Source organism: Antedon bifida, chromosome 4, assembly GCF_963402885.1.
Source record: "Antedon bifida chromosome 4, ecAntBifi1.1, whole genome shotgun sequence".
NCBI classification, from domain to species: domain Eukaryota; kingdom Metazoa; phylum Echinodermata; class Crinoidea; order Comatulida; family Antedonidae; genus Antedon; species Antedon bifida.
Genome location: NC_136229.1, coordinates 22,987,363 through 23,014,091, shown reverse-complemented (window position 1 = coordinate 23,014,091; position 26,729 = coordinate 22,987,363). Strand labels below are relative to the sequence as shown.

At 32.2% G+C, this 26,729-nt stretch overlaps 3 protein-coding genes across 4 annotated transcripts; 2 read left to right on the top strand and 1 right to left on the bottom strand.

The window, feature by feature from the left end:
* Positions 1–909: 909 nt before the first annotated feature.
* LOC144840226 (pyrroline-5-carboxylate reductase 3-like) lies at positions 910–4,188 on the top strand. The gene is made up of 6 exons (XM_078695965.1): positions 910–1,105; positions 1,468–1,532; positions 1,777–1,956; positions 2,757–2,969; positions 3,218–3,310; positions 3,813–4,188. Exons 1-6 carry the CDS (start codon positions 1,021–1,023, stop codon positions 3,993–3,995), a joined length of 819 nt encoding a protein of 272 aa, XP_078552091.1. The 5' UTR covers positions 910–1,020; the 3' UTR covers positions 3,996–4,188.
* A 305-nt stretch (positions 4,189–4,493) lies between these two features.
* LOC144839733 (U11/U12 small nuclear ribonucleoprotein 48 kDa protein-like) lies at positions 4,494–25,654 on the top strand. Of its 2 annotated transcripts, XM_078695204.1 has the most exons (10): positions 4,494–4,559; positions 4,976–5,117; positions 5,523–5,642; positions 5,904–5,967; positions 6,383–6,421; positions 7,923–8,093; positions 8,263–8,387; positions 8,759–8,874; positions 9,999–10,205; positions 25,515–25,654. In XM_078695204.1, the coding sequence occupies exons 2-9, from the start codon at positions 4,986–4,988 to the stop codon at positions 10,198–10,200; spliced, it is 969 nt and encodes a 322-aa protein (XP_078551330.1). In that variant the 5' UTR covers positions 4,494–4,559; positions 4,976–4,985; the 3' UTR covers positions 10,201–10,205; positions 25,515–25,654. The 2 variants fall into 2 exon arrangements, with proteins under 2 accessions (XP_078551330.1, XP_078551329.1); XM_078695203.1 differs by lacking the exon at positions 4,494–4,559 and having other exon boundaries at positions 4,970–5,117.
* Positions 21,945–25,650, bottom strand: LOC144839734 (uncharacterized). The gene is made up of 2 exons (XM_078695206.1): positions 25,509–25,650; positions 21,945–23,795 (listed from the first exon to the last, which is right to left on the bottom strand). Exons 1-2 carry the CDS (start codon positions 25,648–25,650, stop codon positions 23,698–23,700), a joined length of 240 nt encoding a protein of 79 aa, XP_078551332.1. The 3' UTR covers positions 21,945–23,697.
* Positions 25,655–26,729: the final 1,075 nt, after the last annotated feature.

Sequence of the window (26,729 nt, the reverse complement as noted above, 5' to 3'; positions counted from 1 at the left end):
ACATTATAATGATTATGATGAAATGTTGTAATAAAGAATGGAAATAAAGGTGAGCGTGAATCTCACAAACGAAAGCAAAAAACAGTGTTTTTATGTAAATATGCTATGTAGGCCTAGACCTGTATAGGCCTCTAATTATTAAACATCACAACAAATTATTATTTCAACTTAAATACAGTGTCACATACTCTTCATTGTAGGATAATAAATTTTTTATTAAAAATGAAATTAATTTTCATACTATTCCCGGACTGGGAAAGCATATCTAAATCATTGGACATGCAATCTTTAAAATAGACACTCTGAAAAATGGACGATGATAGAGTGACAATCAGTGCGCCCTCACGTTTGGACAAGTTCCGAACTTTTTATTGAATAATTTATAAAAATTAATCTTATGCTGCTTTCATTAGAACTTTTGAAAACTGATTTTGTAAGACATGAAAACTTGAGAACAGTGCATTCATGTGGAAAATTAGGGGATGACCCTCCCCATCAGGGCAAAACGACCCGGCGTGAACCACGTTACCATGGGGAAAACACAATTATTTGGAATCTCAAAATTGATTGTAGTATTGTAAATAAAACATTTTTTTTTTTAATTATTTTTTTGAAGGGTACAAGCAATAGTTTACTCCTGACCTAGGCTGATTTTCGTTCTAATATAGACTGATCTGGATATTTAAGACCAGGATATTATTATTATTGAACACGTTATATCATTAATTTAAATATGTTGTTTTCTGCAGTTTGTTGAATTACCATTGCAAAGTTTGAGGAATAATAGTAATACAATAGTGCCTGGTAAGTCGATGCCTCGTTTTCAGGTGCAGTAATCTGTTTCTTTGGTTTCGTCCGATGCCTCACATGCCTCGCTGACTCGCATTTTGTTATTACAGGTATTCGCCCTGGTGTGCTGGTACCGGTTGTCGTGGAAGATACTGGACTGGATTCACTAAATCCGTGACTAAATCTGAAAACTCTATTGATTGTGTAACGATTAATAATAATTAATTAAATATGTCTGAATTAGAAAAGGTCCAGCTTGGGTTTATTGGTGCTGGTAATATGGCCCAAGCCATGGCGTTTGGATTCGTAAAAACAGGTGCGTGTGAAATCTACCGATCGACGATCGACTTTGATGACTTGAGAGAGCTGAGAGCCACGCTGCAGTAGGCTACACGATAGGCTAGGCCATGGTCCCGGTGCTTATGCGTGAGAGGAAGCAGGGTGCCTCATTCATTAGGCTTAGGCCTAGTTATTAGACTTGTTTGATGTTAAGTATGTGCTTAGGCAAGACATGACACCATAATTATTGAAACAGCATGTTTATATTATACGTATGAAACGCCATGTGTGCCATAATATTTATTTATTTAAAAAAAGTTGAATCGCCATCTAGAACCTGGACTACATTGTGGTTAAAAAAGACGTTTTAATGTACAATTATTGTTTATATTGCTACAGGTCTTGTAACAGCTGACCGTGTTATGGCAAGTGCACCAAGTGATAAAAATCTTGTAAAGTGGCAAGTAAGTTTCAAAATAAGTTAAACACTAAATAGGCTAGCTCAGAGTCATTTTGGCATTAATTCTGCATTACCCAGATTTTTTTATCATCGCCTGTGGTCTGAACCTAACCCTAAAGATGATAAATCTCAGTAGCTGTGAAAGCATGGTAGCACCGTTATAGAATATATAAGTTTCATTTTATTACAGCAGTCGGGGAGTTTTATCAGATAATTCCAACTTTTATGTGTCATTGAATTTTTTTTAGGAAAAAGGCATGAAGACAACAAATGTGAATAGTGAAGTAATGAAAGATTGTAACATGGTATTCTTAGCCTGTAAGCCTTACCAACTTGGTGATGTATTAGCAGAGGTCAAATCTGAGGTCACAAAAGACAAGCTACTAGTTTCTGTCATCGCTGGAATGGACATCAAATTTATTGAAGATGTAAACAACTACATTAATTAAGACCATGCTCAAAGGTTTAGACCATGCTCAACAGTTTAGACCATGCTCAAAGGTTTAGACCATGCTCAAAAGTTTAGACCATGCTCAACAGTTTAGACCATGCTCAACAGTTTAGACCATGCTCAACAGTTTAGACCATGCTCAAAAGTTTAGACCGTGCTCAACAGTTTAGACCATGCTCAACAGTTTAGACCATGCTCAAAAGTTTAGACCATGCTCAAAATTTTAGACCATGCTCAAAAGTTTAGACCATGCTCAACAGTTTAGACCATGCTCAACATTTTAGACCATGCTCAAAAGTTTAGGCCTTGCTCAAAGGTTTAGACCATGCTCAAAAGTTTAGACCATGCTCAACAGTTTAGACCATGCTCATAGGTTTAGAGCATGCTCAACAATTTAGACCATCCTCAAAAGTTTAGACCATGCTCAACAGTTAGACCATGCTCAAAAGTTTAGACCATGCTCAAAAGTTTAGACCATACTCAACAGTTCAGACCATGCTCAAATGTTTAGACCATGCTCAAATTTTAGACCATGCTCAAAAGTTTAGACCATGCTCAAAAGTTTAGATCATGCTCAAAACTGTATGGTGTGAAATTGCCATATGATGTAGAGAATAACTAATAAATATCAATGTAATGCAATCTGTTAAAAAATTACTACAGGAACACAACCCGCTATTTAAGGGGACACCTTCGGGACCCAAAAAAGTTTCCCCTGCTGAATAGGAGTTGGCCGTAGTGCCTGTTCTTTTGGAAATTCATTTATTTTTCTTTTAGAATATTGGTAAAGAATGCAGAGTTATACGAGTGATGCCCTCAACGCCCTGCTTAGTATTGGCTGGTGTCAGTAGTTACTGTGGCAACAGTCTGGTCACTGATTTAGACAAACAACTTGTTGAGCTCTTTTTGTCAAAGGTCGGCATGTGCTTTGAAATCCAAGAACGACTCATGAATGCTGCCGCGATATGCTGCGGAGCTGTACCTGCATTTGTGAGTTATCTTTATTTTTAATTTAATTTCTTTTATTTCAGAAGTTGTATATTTATATCAATATATCCATATTAAATGAATATTTTCCCAAAAAATGAACGAGGGACAATATATGGTTTACCACTACGACCAACCCCTATTTGGGGGACACTATTTTTGGCCCTGAAGGTCTCCCCTGAATAGGGGTCCTACTGTGTTATGTTAAATGATTTTGAACAACTTGCATAATTTAAGTTGATGTTTATTAGTTATTCTCAGCTGTAGATGCTTTAGCTGATGGCTCTGTTATGGTCGGAATGCAGAGAGATATTGCCATCAAGATTGCTGCCAACAATTTGATTGTAAGATTTTTTAAAATTTTTTTTATTATTTTTTTTATCATTTATATTTTTTAGTTTGCCTACTTTATTTCTAATTGTATTTAGTAAGAGCCCAGTGTGAAATGTCTCCTAAAACGATGTTAGGCTTGTCAATCTGTCCTCTTTCTACCAGTACTTTGTACTAGCCAATCTCTCTCCTCTGTGCACCAGTTATTCGGACTAGCCAATATGTTCAATGTGCACCAGTTCTTTGGGCTAGCCAATCTGTCCTCTGTGCACCAGTTATCGGCTAGCCAAGCTGTCCCCAGCGCAATAGTTCTTCAAACTAGCTCTTTTGTGTGCCAGTTCCCACAAGCAGGGGTCATTAAACAACAGACTATTTGTGCACAGTGGAGACAATGTTTAAGTAATCAAGCATAGTTGCAAACAAACCCTGATTTTTTAAAACACAATCATACGTACATACGCAAAATTTGTGTCACACAAAGTCAACATATTAATGTTTAACAAAATTCACTTCCAGGGTGCTGGGAAAATGATCTTGGAAACAGGCCTACATCCTGGTCAACTGAAAGATAACATTTGCTCTCCTAACGGTGCAACTATACGTGGAATCCATGCCTTGGAAAAGGGAGGATTTCGGGACTGTTTGATATCGGGAATAGAGGCTGGTGTTAAAAGAGCTGAAAGCATGTCAAAGGATTAAAACACCAGAGTATTCTAATTGACTGATTATCAATACTATCTGAAATAGACATTTCTGTTGAAAAAGAGGAGAGCATGTCATGTTATTGTCAAATATAAATAATTTACTGTATTAAGAAAAATGTATTTTTCATGTTATATGTGATCACAAAATCTTGTATACAGTACTTATAAATTAAAATTTGAAACAGGGTGATCTGGGTATTGTATAGTGTATCATCGACTTCAGTTCAGTTGTATTTTATGCGTCGCATCATAATTATAAGATGCCATGATGAAGAAGAAAGAGTAAAATGCTAACTACAAGGTAGTTTTTGTTCTAGACAGCGATTCGACTTAATATTCGATAGATACGTATATTATATTATCCAGATGATCTCATCTGGAAAATCCCAGACCCGTATCGCGTACTGGAAACCCCCACAACTCTGCAACATTGGAGAGGGCGCCATTATTGATAAAAGTGAGGGCGACATTTAAAAAACATGCGCCATACCATCATCAAACACACAACCAACAACAACATGCAAATATCACGACGGTGTTAAAACAATTTGATTTCAAGGTACGTAAAATCAAAGAGTAAAATAGATGAGATATAAAGAAATGTTATACAAATCAAAATGTCGGCGGGGATGTAGGTCTTTCGTTCGTTCTCTAGTCGGCTAGCTAACCACAGTACACAGCGTGTTTTGTGACACAAATTGTGTCACAGACAGGCAGTAGGCCTATATAGGCCTACCCCACCCGATCATTAACCCCGCTCGGATCGACTGCTGTGTGAGTTGGTCGCAGGCTAGGCCTAGGCGTACTAACTGTACGTAGTCAAACGCGCCTACTGTATAATCTTCTTTCAATTAATTATTTTCTTTGCCTTGTTATTTATAAATAATATATCAAGCGCCTAGAGTAGTAGTCATTAATATTTGTTAATATAACTTTTAAGAAATTAAGTTGTTTACTTTCTGCGGTATTTTACAGATAAGACAATATGGAATTTCAACAAACAGACGGTAATGAAAGACAAACCATAATATCAGATTTGAGTGAATTCATTGGTGAACATGAAACGAAACTTGATAACCTGATGGTCAAGTTAAACTGGACACACGACAAGACCATGGTTTGTCAGCATCATTTTCTTAAAATAATATAATAATGAATAGATAAATAAATTATTAAAATACCAGTACCAGTATTTCATTTTCATTTTATTCCGATAACAAATTCACGAACAAGCTAAAAATGGGAAGATAGGGGGCACACGATGGCGAGGGTTAAGGTCAATCGAATGTCTTGTTCAGCAATAGAAGAGATTTTCGTGGTTGGCACACGGTATAGTTACACACTGTCAGTCAGTTAATACACAAAAGCAGAATACATAATGAAAAGAATTACTCTCTAACTCTCCCACAATGGCCGGCAGGATTACCAAAAGCGTACAAAAACACTGTCTTGTGGTTCTCCTCATCCTCCTCTAATTTTAAAAGACGCAGATGTAATTAAATGTTTTTATTTCTTTTAATAGGACTGCAAGCCATTGGTGCAGTGTCCAGTAAATAGTGATCATTTTGTATCGGAGGAGTCTCTGGAAAGTCATTCTAAGCAATGTCAGTTAAGTCAACACGGCTATACTTTGGAAGAACAGGTACGTCTAAACATCTATTCTGAAAATTATTATTATGACTTTTAAAAGAAAGTCCTTAATAGAACAAGTCACTGGTCTCAAAGCATTCAGTGTTCCAGGGTGGACAGTTGTCACAATTGAGGGAAAGATTTCTATGGTTGTATTGAGTATCACAACTTAACAGTCAGTAGCTGGGTTACAGATACTGTTTATGTTATGAGTAACCCATGATACTGTAAATAAATTAACAAATATCACATACTACTACTTTTCTTTTTTCAGGAACAAATGTCATCTTTAGATTGGTTGTATTCAAAAATGAAGAATGTAGTCTCTGTTAATTTAGGTAAATGAACCTGTAGGTTGTTGCTTATATGTCTTGTCCTACCAATTCAAAGGTCCTGGTTACAAATCATTTTTTTATCTTGCTTTACTCCTAAATATGTTTAAACTATAAAGCTCTGTCTACCTTATCAAAACAAGTGTGATGTGCCCAAATATGGTAGTGATATTCCCAAATATGGTAGTGATATGACATCATCATGTCCATATATGGGCACATCACATTTGTTTATCATATAAAGTTTGATAGTGTAGACAAGGCTTAATACTATTTATATATAGAAGGCCTCTTATTTCCTATGTATGTGTTTGAATTATTCACCCAATGCACTTCTTACAACTCGACACGTGTTCTTGCTCTTGTCTTGGGTGTTACCCAACCATCATCAATATGACTTTTAACTATTTTTTATTTTCAGATGAAAAGCTACAATCGGATATCCTGTTACAGGGAACAGGTAAACATGTATTCAGTATTATACATTTAATTTTAATTTGTTTTAGCACTCATACTCATGTTTTAACAGTCAACAGAATTTTACCAATTTGTCTCACAGCAATGAAACAACACATAAAAGAAGTTATGTGGGTTTTTTTTTTAATGTAATTTTTTCGGCCATTACTAATAATAGTGTGAATGTTCTTTACATTCTTTAAAATATCAAATTAAATAATAATAAAGTTAATAATATATTCATTGTATTTTTTCTTTACAGTGTTGATTCTCGTCTTGTTTTCTTCACATTCTGATTTTATCATACACCATCTAATATCCTTAATGGTATCCTTAACTGATAATTGATTTTTTAGACATAATTTTTATTCTTGAAAGAGCAACATTTACCTCCTTGGTGCTCGGCTACCAATCCTAGGGTCTTTGGTTCAAATCCTGTAAGATTCTAGGGTTTGTTTTTTTTAATGCCAGAACAACTCCACTTCCAAAACTTTGTTTGTATAGATTGTAGCTTCCTGTTGATGTTTTCCATTCAAAATGTTATTAAAGAAATATTTAAGTTTTGAGGCATGAAATAATTAAATTTTCTGTAACTTTTCTCAGAAAAAGTAAATTTAGCAAATCCATAGTAGACTTTAAACATACATGTACAAAGTGTGTCTATAAAATGCTTCCCGTCCGATAAAATTGCTGTGATAAAACAATGTTTCTATCAACACAGTTGAAATATGTGTAAATGTAATTGTATTCTTTTGATGATAGATGAAACATTATTGTAATGAAATTTGTTTCTTATAACAAAAAAGCAATAAAAGATATTACGTTATATATCTTTACCTTCTTTGATTTCCCCGTTCCTTTTTAAAATTATTATTTGTGCACTTGAATTTAGCAATACAAAGTGTATCTCAAACGTAATAGTACTATAGTAATCTGTTTGACAATAATGAGTGTATTGTATCGTAATATGCTTTGTTCTCCCCGAGATTGTGGGTTGAACTTTTTTGTTTCATATCCAGTACCTAAGCATCAAGTGATGGTAGTGTTGAAAAGTAATCTGTAATTTGCTATATTACTCTCTCTGTCCTGAAATAGAAACTTGTTGTGTTTGAACACAGGTCATTGAAAATTGGGAAAATCATGGAAAATTTGACTCTCATTAAAGAGAAATGCAAAGAAACACAATATTACTACAGCTCTATCTACACTATCAAACTTGTTTGACAAAAAAAGTGTGATGTGCCCAAATATGGTAGTGATATGATGTCAACGTTACCATATATGGGCACATCATGTTTGTCACATAATGTTTGATAGTGTAGGCAGAGCTTAATGCGCTTTACAATGACACTTTTTTTTTATCTGTCATGTAAAACTGTTCAAAGTGGATTTTGTTTAGAAATGTAATGGACCATCAAAGATATTAATTCCTGAGTAAGTGATGAAACCAGGAATACTGTTTGCAGTGCTCTTACAATAAACATCAATGTTTTATCCTCTTTTAGGTGTTTATTCTCAAAAGCCAGTTGCTTTGACAGCAGAACGAGAGGTCACCAACCTGACACCGCATGAAAGAGCGTTCATCCACGACCATGTTGTCAAATATGCTAAGAAAGTGCGAAGTGACAATGTAATAAGTGTCGATTTGACCTCTGACTCACTACTTCAGTTGAAAGGTAATTCATAGATATTTTTATAGAACCATTCAGATTTGTAAACAAACACTACTAAGTAGATGACCTTTGACATTAGCAATTAGGTCTTGGTATTACTTGTGAATTGCATTTATTTATAGTACCGGTGACTCAATTAGCTAAACTTATATAAATTTATTGCTTTCTACAGAAGAAAAGAAAGAGCCGACAACGTATTTAGAACTCCTCGCAGCTCAGCGAGATTACAAGAGGCGTCGGCAGACCTACAAAGGCAAGTCCAAAGGAGTGACGTCAAATAAGAAATCACAGACAGAGGTAGGTATGAGTGTGACCAAACTGCTTATCAAGAATTTAAACTCATCATAATTGACATAAATTATTTAACAATGCAAGATAATACTTAGTACTTACTTAATACTAAGTAATAAGAGGAGTGGCTTGATCTTGAGTTTAGGAATTGAAATTTTAGACAACAAAATATGACAGATTTGTCTAGTTAAAAACAATTTTAAGTGAATTGATGGAAACAAAACTAATATAGTCTCAAAATGTGGAGAGCAATTTAAGTATTAAAAAGCTAGACATTATAAAATAGAGTAACAAAGTTCTGTATTTCTATTGTACACATTTACAATTCATCATCAGATGTTAAAGAAGTATATAAACTACTTTATTTATTTGTATAGATTTTAAGAGAGGTTATAGACTCACAAATGGAGGATTTGTTTGAACTGAATACTAGAAATAAAATAGAGGAGAAAAATGACGGAGAACAAGATAGGAGAAAGACCAATACGGAAAGGTATGCTCATTTAAACTAATTTCTGAAGTCTTATGAAAGATTTCAGTTATTCTGCACATGCTCAGAAACATATGATGACTCATGAGCATTTGCAGAATGACTTGGTGACACAACAGCCGTGTAGTCTAATAGTGTGTTGTGTAAAGAAAATGTTGCTGCATGGTATATACAGTAGTGGTGACACGAAAGTAGTGTATTTTATTTAAAAAAGAAAAACAAATTATATTTTTGCTTAGTTTGTATGTATTTCTATAGTATTTATCTTCATATCCATACGTATGTTGTAACGTTCCATTGAGTTCATACTCATATTGTATAATGATTACAATGAATAAGTATGATTTTATGGGCTTGTTTGCTTATCTGTAAGCTTTCTTAAACTGTTAGTTTAATGTGGAGCACTTTACAGTTATTGGACAACTGTACTGTACATAATAAACGCTTTTCTGATGATGTTAGGCAACAATAATTGCACTACTTTCCAACAATATGAAAGTGGGTCATTTTAGAGTTATTGAATTGATGTCATCCATTAGAAAGGAATCATGTGTTGACATTTCATACTTATGTTAATAACATTGATTTTTATGTTTTTATTAGGTGTTTACTTAACTTTGAGTTTTGGAATAATGTGTCGGAAGATTTAATGATACATTGATTGATCATGAATTGCTCTAAATTTGTCATTTTAATTACCTTACATATAATCACTATTGAGTTTACATGTAACTTAAGTATGGTGATAAATAATATTTGTTGTGTACAATGCAGAAGAAGCATAATGGAAAGGTTTAGGAATGCGCCGAACGGTGTTGTGTCTGAAAAAGTTTCTAAATCAGGTTTTCCACCAGGCGATTCAAACATTCCTGACCTCTGATTGGTTGCATTTTTGCATTGCAAAAAATAGATTGAAATATTTAACTTTGCCTATTAATATATCTGTATTATCTGTGTTGTAATTAATTTATTTGAAAAATTTTAATATAGAATTTCTTCATCCAATATCTAAAGCCTGTTTTCCACTAAGCGAATTGAACATTCTAAACTCTTGCTGGTTGGGCATTGAACCAAATCGCGCAAATAAATTTACCTTTTTCATTTTTTTTCTAATATTTTTGTTATAGAATTTCTTCCAAACATTCCTCACGTGAAGGGAGCCAATGCAGCAGCAGAATTTCAAATGAATCTAGTCCACAACGTAATGCTTCACCGCATCGGACTAAGCCACATAAGGACCGACATAGACACAGAAGTAGATCACGTTCCAGAGACAGACATGATGTAGATAGAAAACACAAAAAACATAAGCACAAGGAACGAAGATGATTAAGGTATCATTCATTAATTTTTTTATTTCGGAATACCATGATCACATAATATATACATAGCAAAAGAAAAAAAATAAGCTTAATCTAAGAAATCATTGTACAGATAACAAACAAGCACGAATGTGTGATACTCGGGGTACAGCAAAAGAAGCTGTAATGACGTCATAAGACGGGATGTGACGTCACATACACATCAATAACTTCGCTACCAAATAGTTTATACGGCTATACGGTACCATCTTCGAGACGTCATATGGCTGCATCCGGTTTGAAATTTAAAAATCCGGCTCTATAGCTTTGAGGACAAAGAAAAGATTAAAAGTCAAAACACGTAATCTTGCTTCTGTAACATTAAGAACATTAATCTCACTGAAATTAATGTTTACCTTATAAATATGTCTCATCAGCATTCATGTACAAATATTAGCTTCAACCTGATCACCTTGAAAATTAACTCATGGCATTAATTACAGCAAGCATAATTTATTTAGTGCGGCAAATATAACCAATATCATGTTTAAAGAGTGCTAGCATTTGGCAGCAAACAAGTCGGCAAACAAACGAGTTAAAAATAAAACCTATACGCTAATTAACCTATCGCGGTATGTGTGTGTACACAATGTTAAGTTTCTTGTAAATTAAGTGTTACACGCATTTTCTGCAAACAGTCGCAACACAATATCTTCGTCAGCATCTTGTTTTATGCAAATAGCAACTGTCTTATTTCATCTTGTATGTGTTTGCTCGTAGATAAAGTTTTAAATGAATCAAATATGAAATTTAGACAATTTGATTAATCAACTTTTTTTTATGACAACAAAATAATTACATTTTGTCCAATTTATTTTCCTAATGGTTGGTTTTTGTGATGTGCCCATATATGGACACGAGGAAGTCATATTACTACCATATTTGGGCACATCACACTGGTTTTTGGTCCTCACAAGTATACAAACATGGAATATATTTTTATAAACTTTTATTTTTAGTTTATTTGTAATGTTAAGCTCTGTCTACACTATCAAACTCTATGTGACAAAAACATGTGATGTGCCCCATATATAGACAAGATGATGTCATATCACTACCATATTTGGGCATATCACTACCATATTTGGGCACATCATACTTGTTTGTCAAGTTTGATAGTGTAGACAGAGCTTTACATACAATAGCAGATTAATCAACATAACAATAACAATATAGAAATTGCTTTTCAATAAATATTTCATCAACTACCACTGTAATTTTCATATTCAACTCAAACAATCAATAATCCCATATACAGTTATTTATAAATAATAATTAGAGACGTGTTTAGATAATTGACTTCCTAAATTTATTGAACATTTTTTGTAAATATTCTCTATCAACTGCAGGCTCATTTTATAGATTCTTTAAAATGTTTATGTCATGAATTCATTAATTTTTAGTTAATTCATATGTTGTGTTTTATATTAATACTTTATATATATTTGATATTTTAATCTTAGCTCTGAAAAACAAACAACATGTAATTTTTTTATGCGATAATAAATTGAATCTTTATTTTATGGGTAATAATTGTGACTTTATAGTTTGTTTGATGCAAACCTAACCCAGTTAACGCATCATCACACTCTGAATTTTTTTTTTTACTTGTATGCATTGAATATTTTAATATTTTTAATGTTTTTTTTTTATAATAATGAATAATAATTATTGACATCAGTCTGTCATCTACTTATGTTTTTGTTTAGTTTCCTGAAATGTATCAATGTATTAAAATACATCTGCTCCATGATCAATACGCAGAAAAAAATGTTTGGACAAAATGCAATATTAGTATTTAGTGTAATTACAGGAACAGTATTGGTGGCAGATTTGACTGTACAATTGTCACATCACAGGGCTCAACATTCACCCTTATACAGTAGTATATATTAGTAGATTTTCAAAGTTACTAGTTTAAAATGTTTGCTGGATGTAGTACTGGTGGTAAATACTTTTTTTAGTGTAGCTAATCTACCAATATTTTATTTATTTCATAAAATTAATTTCCCAAATAATGCTTGCTGGTTTGCTGATTTTGCAGCTATCAAATGTTTTTTTCTAAACTCTACTATAGATATTTTAAAAAGCGAAATAAATATTTCACCAACAATATTAAAATTGCTTATTTAAACAAGATTTATACATGTTTCTAAACTGTATATAATTGTGTATGATGCATACATTTCATAAATTAAATGTAGGCCTGTGGGGTTTGCATTGATCATGCTCAAATCACCGCTTTGCTGACCATGCTTGCAATTTTGCTTCATGCATGTTTACATAATAATAATTGAGTTCAATCTGTTTGTTCTGATAGTTCATGAATGTTGTGCAGCTATTTTTGCTTTCAGGGTTACGTAATACATCGTATTACAGATATTTGTTTTCAGGGTAGGGCCTAGTACTGTATATCTGTATTGTGCAACTACTATTTACATTCATCATTCATGTTACACTAGTGCATCTGTGTTTTTACAGATATTTTCTTTCAGGCCTATTGAACTTCCGACTTAATTTAGTAATATGTATATCTGTATTGTGCTGATACTGTTTGTATTTGGTAGTAAACCTTTGTTTTTATTTTCTTTCAAGCCTAGTGAAAGTTATTCCGTCCTAATTTAGTAATAGCAGAGTTGTTGATAACTCCCCAGATAGCCGCAGACTACCATATCTACTGAAAATTAGTCCCAACTTATTAAATTGAGTAATTTAGTCTCAATTTGGCACGTCTAAAGACAACTACTATAACATTTGACTTGATTTAGTAATAGCCCAGTCTGCTGTGTCTAATGCTCTGTCTACACTATCAAACTAATTTGACCAAAAAAATGACATCATCATGTCCATATGGGCACATCACATTTTTTTGTCACATAAAGTTTGATAGTGTAGACAGAGCTTAAGAGAGAACTACTGATAGAGTGCGAGTCTGCCATGTCTTCTGAAAACTAGTACGAACTAACTAAATCAATCAATCAATCCTTTAGTGTTATTGAGATATTGCAAATCTGCTTTACAAACTCACGTAACACTATACACTAGACGCAGTTATGCCAGCTAAATAACATGTTGGTGAGTAACATGTTGCTGTCTAGTACATTGTGCTGTTGTTAAGTTAATCTTGTTTGTTTCAATTATTATACTCAGCAATGTATATCTTCTATTAATTAACAAAGAATAATCCTTCTTAGTGTTTTCTTACCAAGACATGCATTTATCCATGACAGTAATAATTGCTATAGAATCTCATAAGTCTGTTGATTACATTATAATCTGTTCATTCTTCTTATTAATGATGCCGAGTTGAATGTAAGATTTGTAGACCTGTTTTGTTGTCAATATTATATCAATAACTTGTGGTATGCTAACTTTAGTTTACAAATCAAATTCAATTTCCCTCTCATAATTTGGATTTAGGTTTCTCTTGTTACTTAATCGTGATCAGTGCATATATAGTATGTTCCACATACATTTTTAGATATCAGTCTTGGAGATGGGCTTAAAAAATAGTGAATAATGTGCTGAAATTTACCTATTTTTGTATTTATTTACTCATGAAAATATACAAACAAAATCTTGTAGAGAAAATGATCTATCATCCAGTACTGACAAAACATACAAATACACTTTATTAATACACCAATTTTATTTAAAACAGAGAACAATGTCAGCCCTGTAAATCTGCCCCTGGTGGAAATCCAAATTCTTTAAGCTTTACTCTTTTTATTAACCAACAAACATATTCATTAGATGGATTACAATTAAGCTTTGGCATTGAATTTAGAAATGATTTGCTATTGGCGTTGTACAGTGTCTTCGTTACAAAACTGTAGATAGATTCTGTCCACACTTCATTTGAAGGTGAAAAGAAATTGATTCAACGAGGCAAACATCGTTACATTTAATGAAACCGTTAGAGGAGTAGACACGGACAAGTACTGATAATGAGTTTCATTTTGATAGTATCTATGCTCAGTGAACCACAAGTTAGCAATAACATGTGTGGAATTTAAAGACAATTGGTAGATAACCACTAATATATTTATGATAGGAAATGTGCTGAGTTATTATTTCCTATTGCGTGTGTTCTATTTGTACAAAACAACTTTTGTCTGCCTTTCAGAATCAACCTTCTTATTTTGAGTACTTAAAACGTTTCTTTTCATTACTAAATGTTTCTGAGATTGTTTTCGGGCATCCATGTTGCAATATAATAAATTTGTTTATTGTCTCACAGAAAGTCACTTTTGAGAGATTATTTATATCTGTAAGCTCAAACCAAAATAATGTGATGTGCCCATTATATGGACATGATGACTGATGTCATATCACTACCATATTTGGGCATGTCACTACCGTATTTGGGCATGTCACTACCGTATTTGGGCACATCACATTTTTTCTTAAATGTCCTGTAATATCTTACGATGAATTGCATCATAGCAGCGAGGGTTTTACTAATGGCCAAACACAGAGTATGTGATAAGTGGCTCATTCTATACTGCTAACCAGTAATTTGTAGTGAATTGATTGAAAATATCCAGGCTCATCTATCCACTTAATTATCTAATATTCAAATCTTTCATTTAATAACTTCTTTCTCAAAAAATTTCATCTGGTTTCAAATATATATTAAATAAATCAATGTTAACTGGTTTAACCAAAAAGTTAACATTGATTTATTTAATAACTTCTTATTAATAAATCTCAGTATATGTATCTACAGTACTTGGATTTTCTCTGAATCGAGGTAAAAGGTAGAAACCAGTGTTGTGAAGGTGTATTAATCAATCACTAAGTAATAAATACAAATTATTTTATATGGTTGTGAATTTATAATGTTTCTTTGGGTCATATCGACTAATACTTCATTTACATCATCGCTTTGCTTTAACTATTTTTAGCTGCAGCAAACAGATTGATAAATAATCTTAGTTCAGCCTTCGTGTTCAAGCGATAGTTGATGACGAATTAACTGTTCTATTTTTGATATATTAACAAACGTAGGAAAATATATATTTTGACACAAACATTTTTTAGTTTATTGATTGTTTTATTTTCTGTGTTATTGTATACATTTTTAAAAGGAGTTTCTGGAAATTCAAATATAGCCATATAAAAATCACCCAAGAATGAAAAAAAAAAGATAATTTTTTTATTTTGGTAATCTTTCAATAATTCCCTGCTAAAGATTATTTAAAAGGTACAGTATTTTGAATCGCAATATCATTTTTGACAGATACATTTTTTTTAGGATGTGTGATGCTACACAAGTATTTTGTTATATGTAGCAACCTAAATATGTTGTTTGAATAAGGAATAATGAATACAATAATTGAATATTCCTGGTCTGGTCTTAACTCTTTTGTATTTAGGCAAATTGCCAGGGATAAACAAGACATACACATAAAATGCTCTACATAAATAAAGTCTTTAAACAAGTTTTTGGGAGTGGAGTTGTAATTTGTTCTTCCATCGCAACCTTTCAATGATACAGGCCTCTACAAAATCCTTAACATAAGTTATAGCCAATGTTTTCATTATGTAATTGTTCCAATTTATTCCCAAGATTTGAATGTTTGAAAAAATAAAACACTGTGAAAGCTTTGCATACATACAGCCAGCCCGGGATAATAAAACTAATTCTCAATATATAAAAGTGTTGTGGCATACTATTTTATTATGACCAAAATCAATGGATAAAAGAGAAAAGATAGTGCGATGGAAAGAACATTTGTTTGTGTGCAAGATACAGTAGTATTACCATTGATCATCATGTTGATCATTACAGTTTTAATATACAGTAGAATTGTAATAGTGCGTTACCGGTAACCTAATTAAATAGAATTTATAAATAGAAAATGTGTAAAAGCTGTATATTGAATATACCTAGAATTAATTATATCATATCAATTTGTTATGCCAAATCATTTGGGAGTTTATCGTGTTTATATACATATGAAATTCTGTATTGATTACATCAACGTCTGTTATAACCCTAACCTTTGACCTTCATTGAATTGTAAACTCGTAAATGACGTTTTAGCATCATTAAATGTTAAGTGAGGAAAATCTATTTTTGTTATCTATTCAAATTTTTATTTAACGATCACTTTGGTTAAAGTAGTTTTTATTGTATCTTTCTTTCTACATTGGTAGAGTTTCTAAATTTTAAAGTGCATCAGTCAAAAAAATATTATTTTATCTATATTATTGAATGCAAGCGTATCCAATTTTAATAATTTTTGTTATCCATTTTTATTATAACAATAAATTGCTTAATAACCAAATTCATTCAATAACCATTATTAAGTAGTTTTTATTATTATTATTTTTATTCATATGTTGCTAGTAGAGTTCAAAATTTCAGAGTTCATCATTCAAATCTAATTTTTACTATTTACATATTTATTTAGGTTTGCTTCATATAGTATTTATTGTATCTGTTTTCTGTTTCATACCTTTAAGTGGCAACTTTCGTTGCTATTGGTTTTGATGAAATAAAATAAAAATAAAAAAATAAAAAAATTGTAATTTTATTATTAAAAACAAGTATTTTACAGCTTTTAATTTTCACACTTATTAACTGATTATCTCACTGTAAAGGCATTATATAATTGTGTGTCCTATTTATTTATTTGCGGTCCTTTAATTTCCGCAGAAGTTAGTGGCTCATAAAAGCGTATGGAGAGTGATTACACAGCTATTCCAAATGAAAGTCAATTCTTGAAGGAATACTTAAAGTCAAGACAGCAAAATTCACAAAAGTGACAAATACATAGGTATCATTCACCATAATGTCACCTTATAAGTGACAAGTACCTAGTTATCATTCACCATAATGTCATCTAGATTTACATTGCAATGATCATTAAATAAAAGTTAATCTACATTTGAAGAGAATTGTTAATGAGCATCTTGTCGATACACAGATTACTGCTCTGTGTAGAACATCGTTTCCTAATAATCAACCCATTTTCTATCTTTACCATCTTCAACTGATATCTTTCTCCCTAGGGTGTTATTCAGTGTAACTAATGTAATAATCTAGCCATGGTTCTATTAATAGATAAACTTCTTATTTTGATTTTTACCTTTGGGAACATGTATTTGTACAGGTGTTTCACTTAGCCTAGATATAAAGCCTAGATATAACTGTATTCTCTTTATTTGTAAGATTCACGTCCAGGACATCATTTTCAAATGTACAGTACTGTACCCAGTAATTCCCGTCATCCCATGATGAATTCGTGCAGTAACATATTTATAATGTACAAAAAACTCTCTCCCTAATATCATAGATATTTTATTATCATATAATACTATTTTAGTGTATGTGCAACATATGGTGTGTCATTTCATATAGTTTGATCATCTTGTTGTAGCTTCTAATTAGTAGTGTGTATTTGCTATGCTGTGTGAATGATTAAATGATGAAGTATCATCTCTGTTTGTTTGTCTGTCTGTTCATGTACCAGATATCTCAAGATGGTGATATCTCAGAACAGGTCTGCTGTCTAAACCTACATAACAATTAGTTTAATTTATTCTAGAGAACATGGAATTACGTTTTCCAGCTGTACTTAGTGCAATTTTCTTTTATTTTTATTTTTTAGTGTATTTTTGTTAAACAAGCAATGTTGCAAACTGGCAATGGTTTTTTCTCATTCCATTAATTTTATTTATATATTTTTCATTTATATCAAAGAGAAATATCATTAAAGAGAATAGAATAAAATACAATGTCAAATTTGCTAGCAATGTGACAGTGTCACAAATGTATGTGACAAGCTTACATGGTCACAAAAATAATAATAATGTTCAATTTAATTTAGCGCAGGCCACCTCTAAGTGCTGAACAATCAACAGGAAACAAAGATATAAAGAAGAAGGAGTAAAAGATTAATGTTGAAAGGGCAAATTAAAAAGGTGGGATTTGAGGAGTTGTTTGAATGTGGTGAGCGATTCAGCTTTTGGTTTGGAAGGGCATTCCAAAGAACTTAGCTGACCAGGAAAAGGCGCAAAAAATCTTGTATGTACAGTACTGTAGATAAATTGGCTGTAATGTCTGTGTTTGTAGCAATGTGACAAGCTGGCAATGTGACAAGTTGGCAATGTCACAGTGTGACAGTGTCGTAGCAGTGTTTGTTGGAGAGACTCGCCCTTTGGCGATAGCTGTCTTTGACAGCTCTTATCTGTCCTTAGTGCTCCATTTTTATGTATCACTGAAAGAAATAAATAAATTTCATGTTATATATTGTAATTTTATAGCAGCAGTGTGGCACTGGACTTAATAAACTTATTTTATATTGTCAGAGTATAAATACTGGCGATCACATTATTATGAGAATTGCATTTATATTATAATTGTGAACATCCATCTAGGGAAATGATTTGTGATAATAAGTAGGCTGATGTTTAGATTATAACATGGCTGAATGACAGACTGCATTAGCAAAAGAAAACACATTCTATAGTGATGAATGCAAGCCTAGCTATAGCCGCGCGATAATAGGTAAAATACAGTAGCTACGCAAGCGTAGATAGCCGCACGATAATAGGTAAAATGCAGTAGCTACGCAAGCGTAGATAGCCGCACGATAATAGGTAAAATGTAGCAGATATGCAAGAATAGGTGTAAAAATATAGTAGCTAGTAGCTGCGCGGATAGCCAGAGTTTCAGTAAGTTGTCAAATGTTGTGTTATTATTGATATAGATTACAACCTTTGGATATTTTTAATGAATAATTTTGTTGAAAAGCTATTCAAAATTCACTGACGAACCATGCCAATATGAAGCTGCCTACTTCTTTGGAATATTTTTATTGCTTTAATCAGTTCCAGTTGCTGGTTGATGAACAAGGCAAGTGTAATGTTAATGAAGAAAACCTGCTAGTATCCGAAATGCTGTATTAAACTATACTTGTTTGGAAACAATGTGAAATTAACACATTGACAATTAATAAGGAACGTGTGTATTAATGTTAATGGTGTACCTGGTAGATTCAGAAATAATAAGTAATGTCATAAACTAACCATACTTGTTTGGAAACAATATGAAATTAACACATTGACAATCAACAAGGAATGTGTGTATTAATGTTAATGGTGTACCTGGTAGATTCAGAAATAATAAGTAATGTCATAAACTAACCATACTTTTTTGGAAACAATGTGAAATTAACACATTGACAATCAACAAGGAATGTGTGTATTAATGTTAATGGTGTACCTGGTAGATTCAGAAATAATAAGTAATGTCATAAACTAACCATACTTTTTTGGAAACAATGTGAAATTAACACAACAATCAACAAGGAACGTGTCTATTAATGTTAATGGTGTACCTGGCAGTGTTAGATGAAAAAATAATAAGAAGTGCTGTACACTATTACCATAATTGTTGGTGATCGAGACTGCAGTACAAACAATATAGAATTAACACATTGACAAAATTATAGCACTCTCAACTACTTCTGTTGTACAGGTAGTAGTATTAGGCCTTTGTTGGTGATCGAGACTGCAGTACAAACAATATAGAATTAACACATTGACAAAATTATAGCACTCTCAACTACTTCTGTTGTACAGGTAGTAGTATTAGGCCTTTGTTGGTGATCGAGACTGCAGTACAAACAATATAGAATTAACACATTGACAAAATTATAGCACTCTCAACTACTTCTGTTGTACAGGTAGTAGTATTAGGCCTTTGTTGGTGATCGAGACTGCAGTACAAACAATATAGAATTAACACATTGACAAAATTATAGCACTCTCAACTACTTCTGTTGTACAGGTAGTAGTATTATGCCTACTGTTAGTTGTACTGTACAACAGCATGTTTGAGAGGGTGTCTGTACAATTTAGCTTGAACACCTAGCAGCATATTTATGTCACTTTGGCATCATTTATTAAATGCAATCTCTTCATACCTGTGAATCTTAAGGGGTGGGCAGAACCTTCTATAGTTTTTCCTGATTTAAATAACAATTTTTTATTTACAGTCAACAGCTATTAGCAGAATTAGCTCACCTCTGTTAAATAGCATTAGTAGCTATAGCCAAATAACCACTAGATAATCACACCTACAGCTATAGCACCTATTAGTAGCTATAGCAAAATAGCAGCTATCATGATCATATACAATAATCGCACCTGTACTAAAATAATCATACCTATTAGTGTAGCTACAGTATAGCATAATAATAGTAGCTATAGCATAATAACAGTTATTATTAGCAGCTATATCAATTGTTCACTATTTCCCAATACAGCAAGTGTAGCAATTATTATGCTATTTTTCCTACTACAGTATAACTAATCCTGTGCCATAGTGAATACAGTAGTTGTATAACAAATTCTAGTCATATACAACTATTATAACAATACTGTATATTATAACTCCTACATAGGCCTCTGCCATCTATTCAGATATGGTTTAAATACATATGACATAGTTTTAATAAGATTATCCAAACTGTGTACAGACCTATATATCATGTTGAGAATTGATTTTAATTTAATCTATGTCGGCTGCATATTGGTGTATTTATTTCTAGCTCAACGTAAATGACTTTGGAATGCAAGTGGAATTTCAAAGACTCTATGTAAACATGCATAAATTCTTGATGAGAAACGCAAATATAGGTTTTTATTAAAGGAGGCATCATTTGCGTTGACCATGTACTGACCACACTATACATTCTAATGGAAAAAAAATCTGGAAAACATCAAGAAAAAACAGGAAAAAAATATGGGAAAAAAGCCATAGAAAATAAATTTGGGACAAAAAAAGGCAAATTACCAGGTAAAAATGAAAAAGGGTGAAAAATAGTAATTGTGCTAATTCAAGATTTAGGAAATAGAAAGATGTATAATTTTCATTTTTTCCTCAATTAATACATCATTTGATTTCATGGATTAGGCAAATGAGGTTTGATAATGAATCCCAGAGTAGTAGGTCTAGCTAACCAATCAACCTTTTTTATTTTGTGATGACCAGGGCCTAGGACTTACAGTATGCAAGGTGTTAATATTCCTAGAGTAGCAGGTCCAGCTACCCAATTAATCTTATCAGGGAAGAGTTAAATCTTCCCTGATCTTGTGCAATTATGGTCACATGATCAATCCTTGAGCAGCTATGCAGTAGGTCCAGTTACCAATCAAACCAATTAACCTATTCAAATTGTGACTACCAAAAGCCTCAAATAATTAAATTTGATTTTTACTTTACAAAATTACTGGTGTGATTTGAACCCAGTAGCCAGTTAATTTAGCCACCGATCTAGAGTGACACTACAGTTGTAATTAAATGCTAGCGACATAAATTTTATAATACGTACTTTACATGCCGGAAACAATTTTGATGATTTATAATGCAAATGAATATGAAAAGTTCACATAACCTTTTAGGCAACAATATGTATGAGTCTGATATGTTATTGTGTTATCATCCAACAAAATAAATAGATATTTCTAATAATAATCATAGCATCTATGTTTACTCAATTGTTGATTAAAAAGTTTTGTTTTCACCCAAATAATGCAGAAAAGATAACGCCATTTTATGTGTTATCATCCAACAAAATAGATAGATATTTGTAATAATAATCATAGCATCTATGTTTACTTAATTGTTGATTAAAAAGTTTTGTTTTCACCCAAATAATGCAGAAAAGAAAACGCCATTTTAAATAATAACAATTCTCAACGAGCCCTTTAATATTGTAATTGTATCTTCAACATTACTGCTTCACAATTTGAATATTTTATTTCAAGATGTTCTTTTCAAATATTCAGTGCATTCTACATTGATTTTTGCTAACCAATCTTAAAGAATCAGGCTCTATCGTAGATAAGCGTTATAATTCAAATTGCCAATTACCGGAACTATTTTAAGGAGTGTTTGTAGAAAGTATGCCTTTTGCTCAAAGACCTAGCTATTTCAATGTGTTACATGTACAGTATTTACAATATTCAGATGCCAAACTCTTGTCTTTAATGATGGAATGAGCAGAAATTAAATATAATTTGTAAAATGTACACCTTATGTATGCTAATATTATTAATAATACAAATGACATTCAACAGTTTAATAAGTTATATTACATACCTCGCAGTCATAATATGTTTATCCTGATTTTTAAAGGGCATCATGTTAAATAAGAGTCATTAGTTATATAAATGCTAAAGGAAAATTGCATACATCTATTATTAGTAATACAAGTATGCATGTTATCATTTTTTATATGCTTAAATACTAAGCCTGGATTTTCTTTTTATCCTAAAGCTCATCCATCAAACAACCACATTAAGAAATCTTAAAGCAATATAATACATTTTAATCATTTAAATAAAGATAAAATACAAAGCATGTTCAGACTCTGAAATAACTATAAATTAGGGTGTTTTTTTTATTTTATGGGTTGAACATTAAACAAAACTGAATCATGTGTAAATGTCGTAAAAATCTTATATAACAGCATTTTTTTTATAAAAGCATTATACGTTTGTATTAATTACAAATCAAATGTAATCAATTATTTTTCATAATTTTCTTCATTAAAGCTTGGCATTATCATTTGATTTTTGCCGTTTCACAATCCATCCATTGGTTCTAAGGTCATATTTATGTCCACTTGCACTTTGTGAATTTCAAATTCAATATTTAACTTTAAAGCATGGTCTTGTTATGTGAAAAGTTGTCGACGGTTATTCTTCATAATTACACAGTAAACAATCTAGCTTTTTCGATACAGTAAAAGAAAGTATCTCTTGTACCAGGAGCGGATCCAAGATTGATGTATTGATGTAGCGATCATAGTTAGATGAGGAGAAAAGCTTTGGAGGTTATTCTTTTTTTCTCGTTCACCTGGATCCACCCTGAGTAGTTTGTGGATTGCAACAGAATTGTTATCAATTCAGTAACTTCTATTTACTCAGCTTTTGATAACAATAGTTCTTCTTTGACTTGCATATACAGACTTATTTACTTGTTTCCATGTAAAATTCAAATTAAGCTAAGCACATTTCCATGGGAAATTCCAAATAAGTTAAGGATGTTTTCATGGGAAATTCCTGGAAATAACTGTGATTCCCTAATATAAACATTGCATGGAACGATCCAATTTGCAAGAAATGTCCTAGAGATCATTAAATAGTATTCATTTTCCATTTCATACAAAGATAGTAATCCCTTGCCAAAGCCTGATCTGCTATTGATCTTGTGTGTAAACCCTGCGGGCTTAGATATTACCAAGCAATCTATCCATCTTGCATATTACTTTCTGTTGATATTAAAATATCACAAATGAACTGTTACCAACAATCATCATTAAGTGAGTTCTTTCAACAAACTTCATCTGTAGCAAAGTACATATGTACTAATTATGTCGTTCTGCACGTTAGCCAGTTGTACTTTGAAATTGTTGCAAGTTCATTGGTTCATTGTTATCATGTGTTATGTTTCTGACGATGACAATTTGTTTTCTTCTAAGCATGGATTTGATTCTTCTGTCGGACTTTCCGCGGCGCTGGATTTACCATCTTCATTTCCTTCTGAAAATAAATGAAATTATCAAATGCATGACAATTTTGAAATTTTACTATAATATTAATAACATAATGTAGTTTAAACTGTGAAACAATCTTCTTTAAAGCTCTGTCTACACTATCAAACTAGTTTGACAAAAGAAGTGTGATGTGGCCTAATATGGTAGTGATATGCCCAAATCATCATATACTGTATGGGCACATCACATTTTTTTGTCACATAAAATTTGATAGTGTAGATAGAGCTTGAAAGAGTCGCCTTCAATCAAAGTTTCAAAACCCTTTTTAGTTGATTGTAATTCAATCTTTCTTTCATTTTTTATTATAAGCGCTTTGGGACAATCTGCTGATTGTTAAAAGCGCTATTAAATGCAACATTAGCATTATGAACATCGTTCGTTTAATTTACATAGAAAATAAAAACTAATTATGATAATGTAAAAAAAACTCTGGAAAAAAGTGAGTCAAGCTATTATGATTCTATATTGAAATAAAATTAATGTTACTTATTACTTCATTTGGGGAAACTGCTTACAGTACATATTTTTATGAAAACCAGAAAGTTTGAAACCAAATAATAGTAATTTTTGGCCAAATTTTGTATTTTTAACAAGAAAGCTCAAGTGACTTTATTTCAGACACCATAATATTTTAGAATATAACAGATTATGTTTTCATTTTGATGAATTGCTTCCGTTTTTATTATAATCCGATATAATTACCATTTTTTAATTATAATATTTTCAATTATTGGTGGTACTTGTAAATGTAATTAGTGGTTTATGACACATGCGTTGTGGTATGCTTTAAGATCTTTGAAAGAGTAGATCATGCATCAAATATTGGACCATAAAAACTAAACTTGAAAGCATTTGCCAAGGAACAGTGAAAACCAAAACAATAACATTCACTTTATATAACACATACTATCATCAAAATATCATGATTATAATTATGATGAGTATCGTCGTCATAATCACAATTATTATTATTACAGAAAATTGCTACTTTTATAACACTACTAAAATTATTTCAGTATTGTCACAGAAAAAAATTATTCATGCACGCAATAAATATTGCCAAAGATCTATAATATACTTATGCTTAGACATATATAGAAAGTAAAATTTGCATATTTCAAATTAGAGTATGGTTACAAGTCATCTTTTAAACCTGATCAATAGTCAAGAACATTAAGTAATACATGATCTGCAGGTTTAGTTGACATATTAGTGATAATCAGCCCTTCTACCCATTGTCATGTTTTATTAATGTTTAAGACTGAGATTTGTGCTTGTTAGCATACAGTATAACCTCATACATCTAGTATTAATGTTCAGGATTGAGATGTTTGCTTGTTAGCATACAGTATAACCTGACACATCTAGTATTAATGTTCAAGACTAAGATGTTTGCTTGTTAGCATACAGTATAACCTTATACATCTAGTATTCATGTTCAAGACTGAGATGTTTGCTTTTTAGCATACAGTATAACCTTATACATCTAGTATTAATGTTCAAGACTGAGATGTTTGCTTTTTAGCATACAGTATAGCCTCATACATCTAGTATTAATGTTCAAGACTGAGATGTTTGCTTTTTAGCATACAGTATAGCCTCATACATCTAGTATTAATGTTCAGGATTGAGATGTATAACCTCATACATGTAGCATATTATGCATCTAAACATATATCTCTTTTTTTTTTTTACTTGCCTACAGATAACTGGTCCAGTTTTTCTACCAGTTCTGAGACTGGTACTTCATTTGAAACGTGTAAAATATCCGGCAATGCATTCCTTCTGCCAGACCTGCTCGTTTGTGCAAACTCCACTAGCTTTGGTGCTACCTCAGTCATGGCGGTTTAATTATCTGAAAAAGGAATAATGGTGTCAACAGTATTGCCTGCCTTGTTTTTGTAATTAACGACAATTCATCAATATAATATTAAGTTTTTAAATTGCTGTGTTCAATAAAGCATCTGAATTAATAATTCCTAATTTAATTTACAGCTATCTTAGCAAATATGACATTTCAAAATGACCTTTGCATTGTCTAATGGTAATTCGTTAGTTAAGTAGATTTTTTTAAATAGTCAGAAATCGGCTATTATGAACAGTGATGGTTGAAGACCTACTTGGTTGTACAGTAACAGCTGTATTTGAGAATTAAAAATAGACCAACATCACCTGTACTAATCAATCGTATAGCAAAGGCATTGTTTGCATGGGAAATGACAGATATTTTAAAACATGGAATAGCTTAGAGTAATTTTGAATTGTAATATGTTAATTTCATGAATACAAATACATCTTCTGTCTCCATGAGAGAAATATTTAATAAGTAAATTAAGCTTGGTTCCCACTAGAGGACCCAACACAAGGACGCGCTGTACAAAATAATTTGACCAATCACGAGTGATAGTTTGGATGATCCATCGCGGTTAATTGCTTACGTTTACGTTTACGTCGCGCTTACGTCCAAGTCGTAACCAAGCTTTGTGCGTGGTTCTCACTAGAGACGCAAAACAACGACATAACGTAACGTAAGGGTTTTGACCAATCACAAGCGATGGATTAATCGAACTGTCGCTTGTCATTGGTCAACTCGCTTGCGTTGCGTCTACGTCCTTACGTTGCGTCCAAGTCGTAACCAAGCTTTACAGGGACGGTATATGAATTACGCGTGTACCATCAATTGAACGCGTACATTGAATGTTGATATTATAATTTCTTCAACAATTTCACCCAACAGCGGAAACCTCAACACTGATTAGTGGTTAAGATAAATGCACAATGCAATAACTGTAACTAGTAGTGACTACTTTTGTACACGTCTGCGCTGTACAGTTGCGAACTGAAGGGACTGTCCTTACCGATTGCTACTTCAGTGAGAAGACGTACCACTGTTTTCCATACTATATATTAGGCAAATCTA

Coding starts and splice junctions, on each gene's coding strand:
- LOC144840226 (XM_078695965.1), top strand. CDS start 1,021: ATGTCTGAATTAGAAAAGGTCCAGCTTGGGTTTATTGGTGCTGGTAAT. Junction 1,533..1,776: donor AAAATCTTGTAAAGTGGCAA/GTAAGTTTCAAA, acceptor AATTTTTTTTAG/GAAAAAGGCATGAAGACAAC. Junction 2,970..3,217: donor GCGGAGCTGTACCTGCATTT/GTGAGTTATCTT, acceptor GATGTTTATTAG/TTATTCTCAGCTGTAGATGC.
- LOC144839733 (XM_078695204.1), top strand. CDS start 4,986: ATGGAATTTCAACAAACAGACGGTAATGAAAGACAAACCATAATATCA. Junction 6,422..7,922: donor TATCCTGTTACAGGGAACAG/GTAAACATGTAT, acceptor ATCCTCTTTTAG/GTGTTTATTCTCAAAAGCCA. Junction 8,388..8,758: donor ATAAGAAATCACAGACAGAG/GTAGGTATGAGT, acceptor TTATTTGTATAG/ATTTTAAGAGAGGTTATAGA.
- LOC144839734 (XM_078695206.1), bottom strand. CDS start 25,650: ATGACTGAGGTAGCACCAAAGCTAGTGGAGTTTGCACAAACGAGCAGG. Junction 23,796..25,508: donor ACTGGACCAGTTATCTGTAG/GCAAGTAAAAAA, acceptor ATTTATTTTCAG/AAGGAAATGAAGATGGTAAA.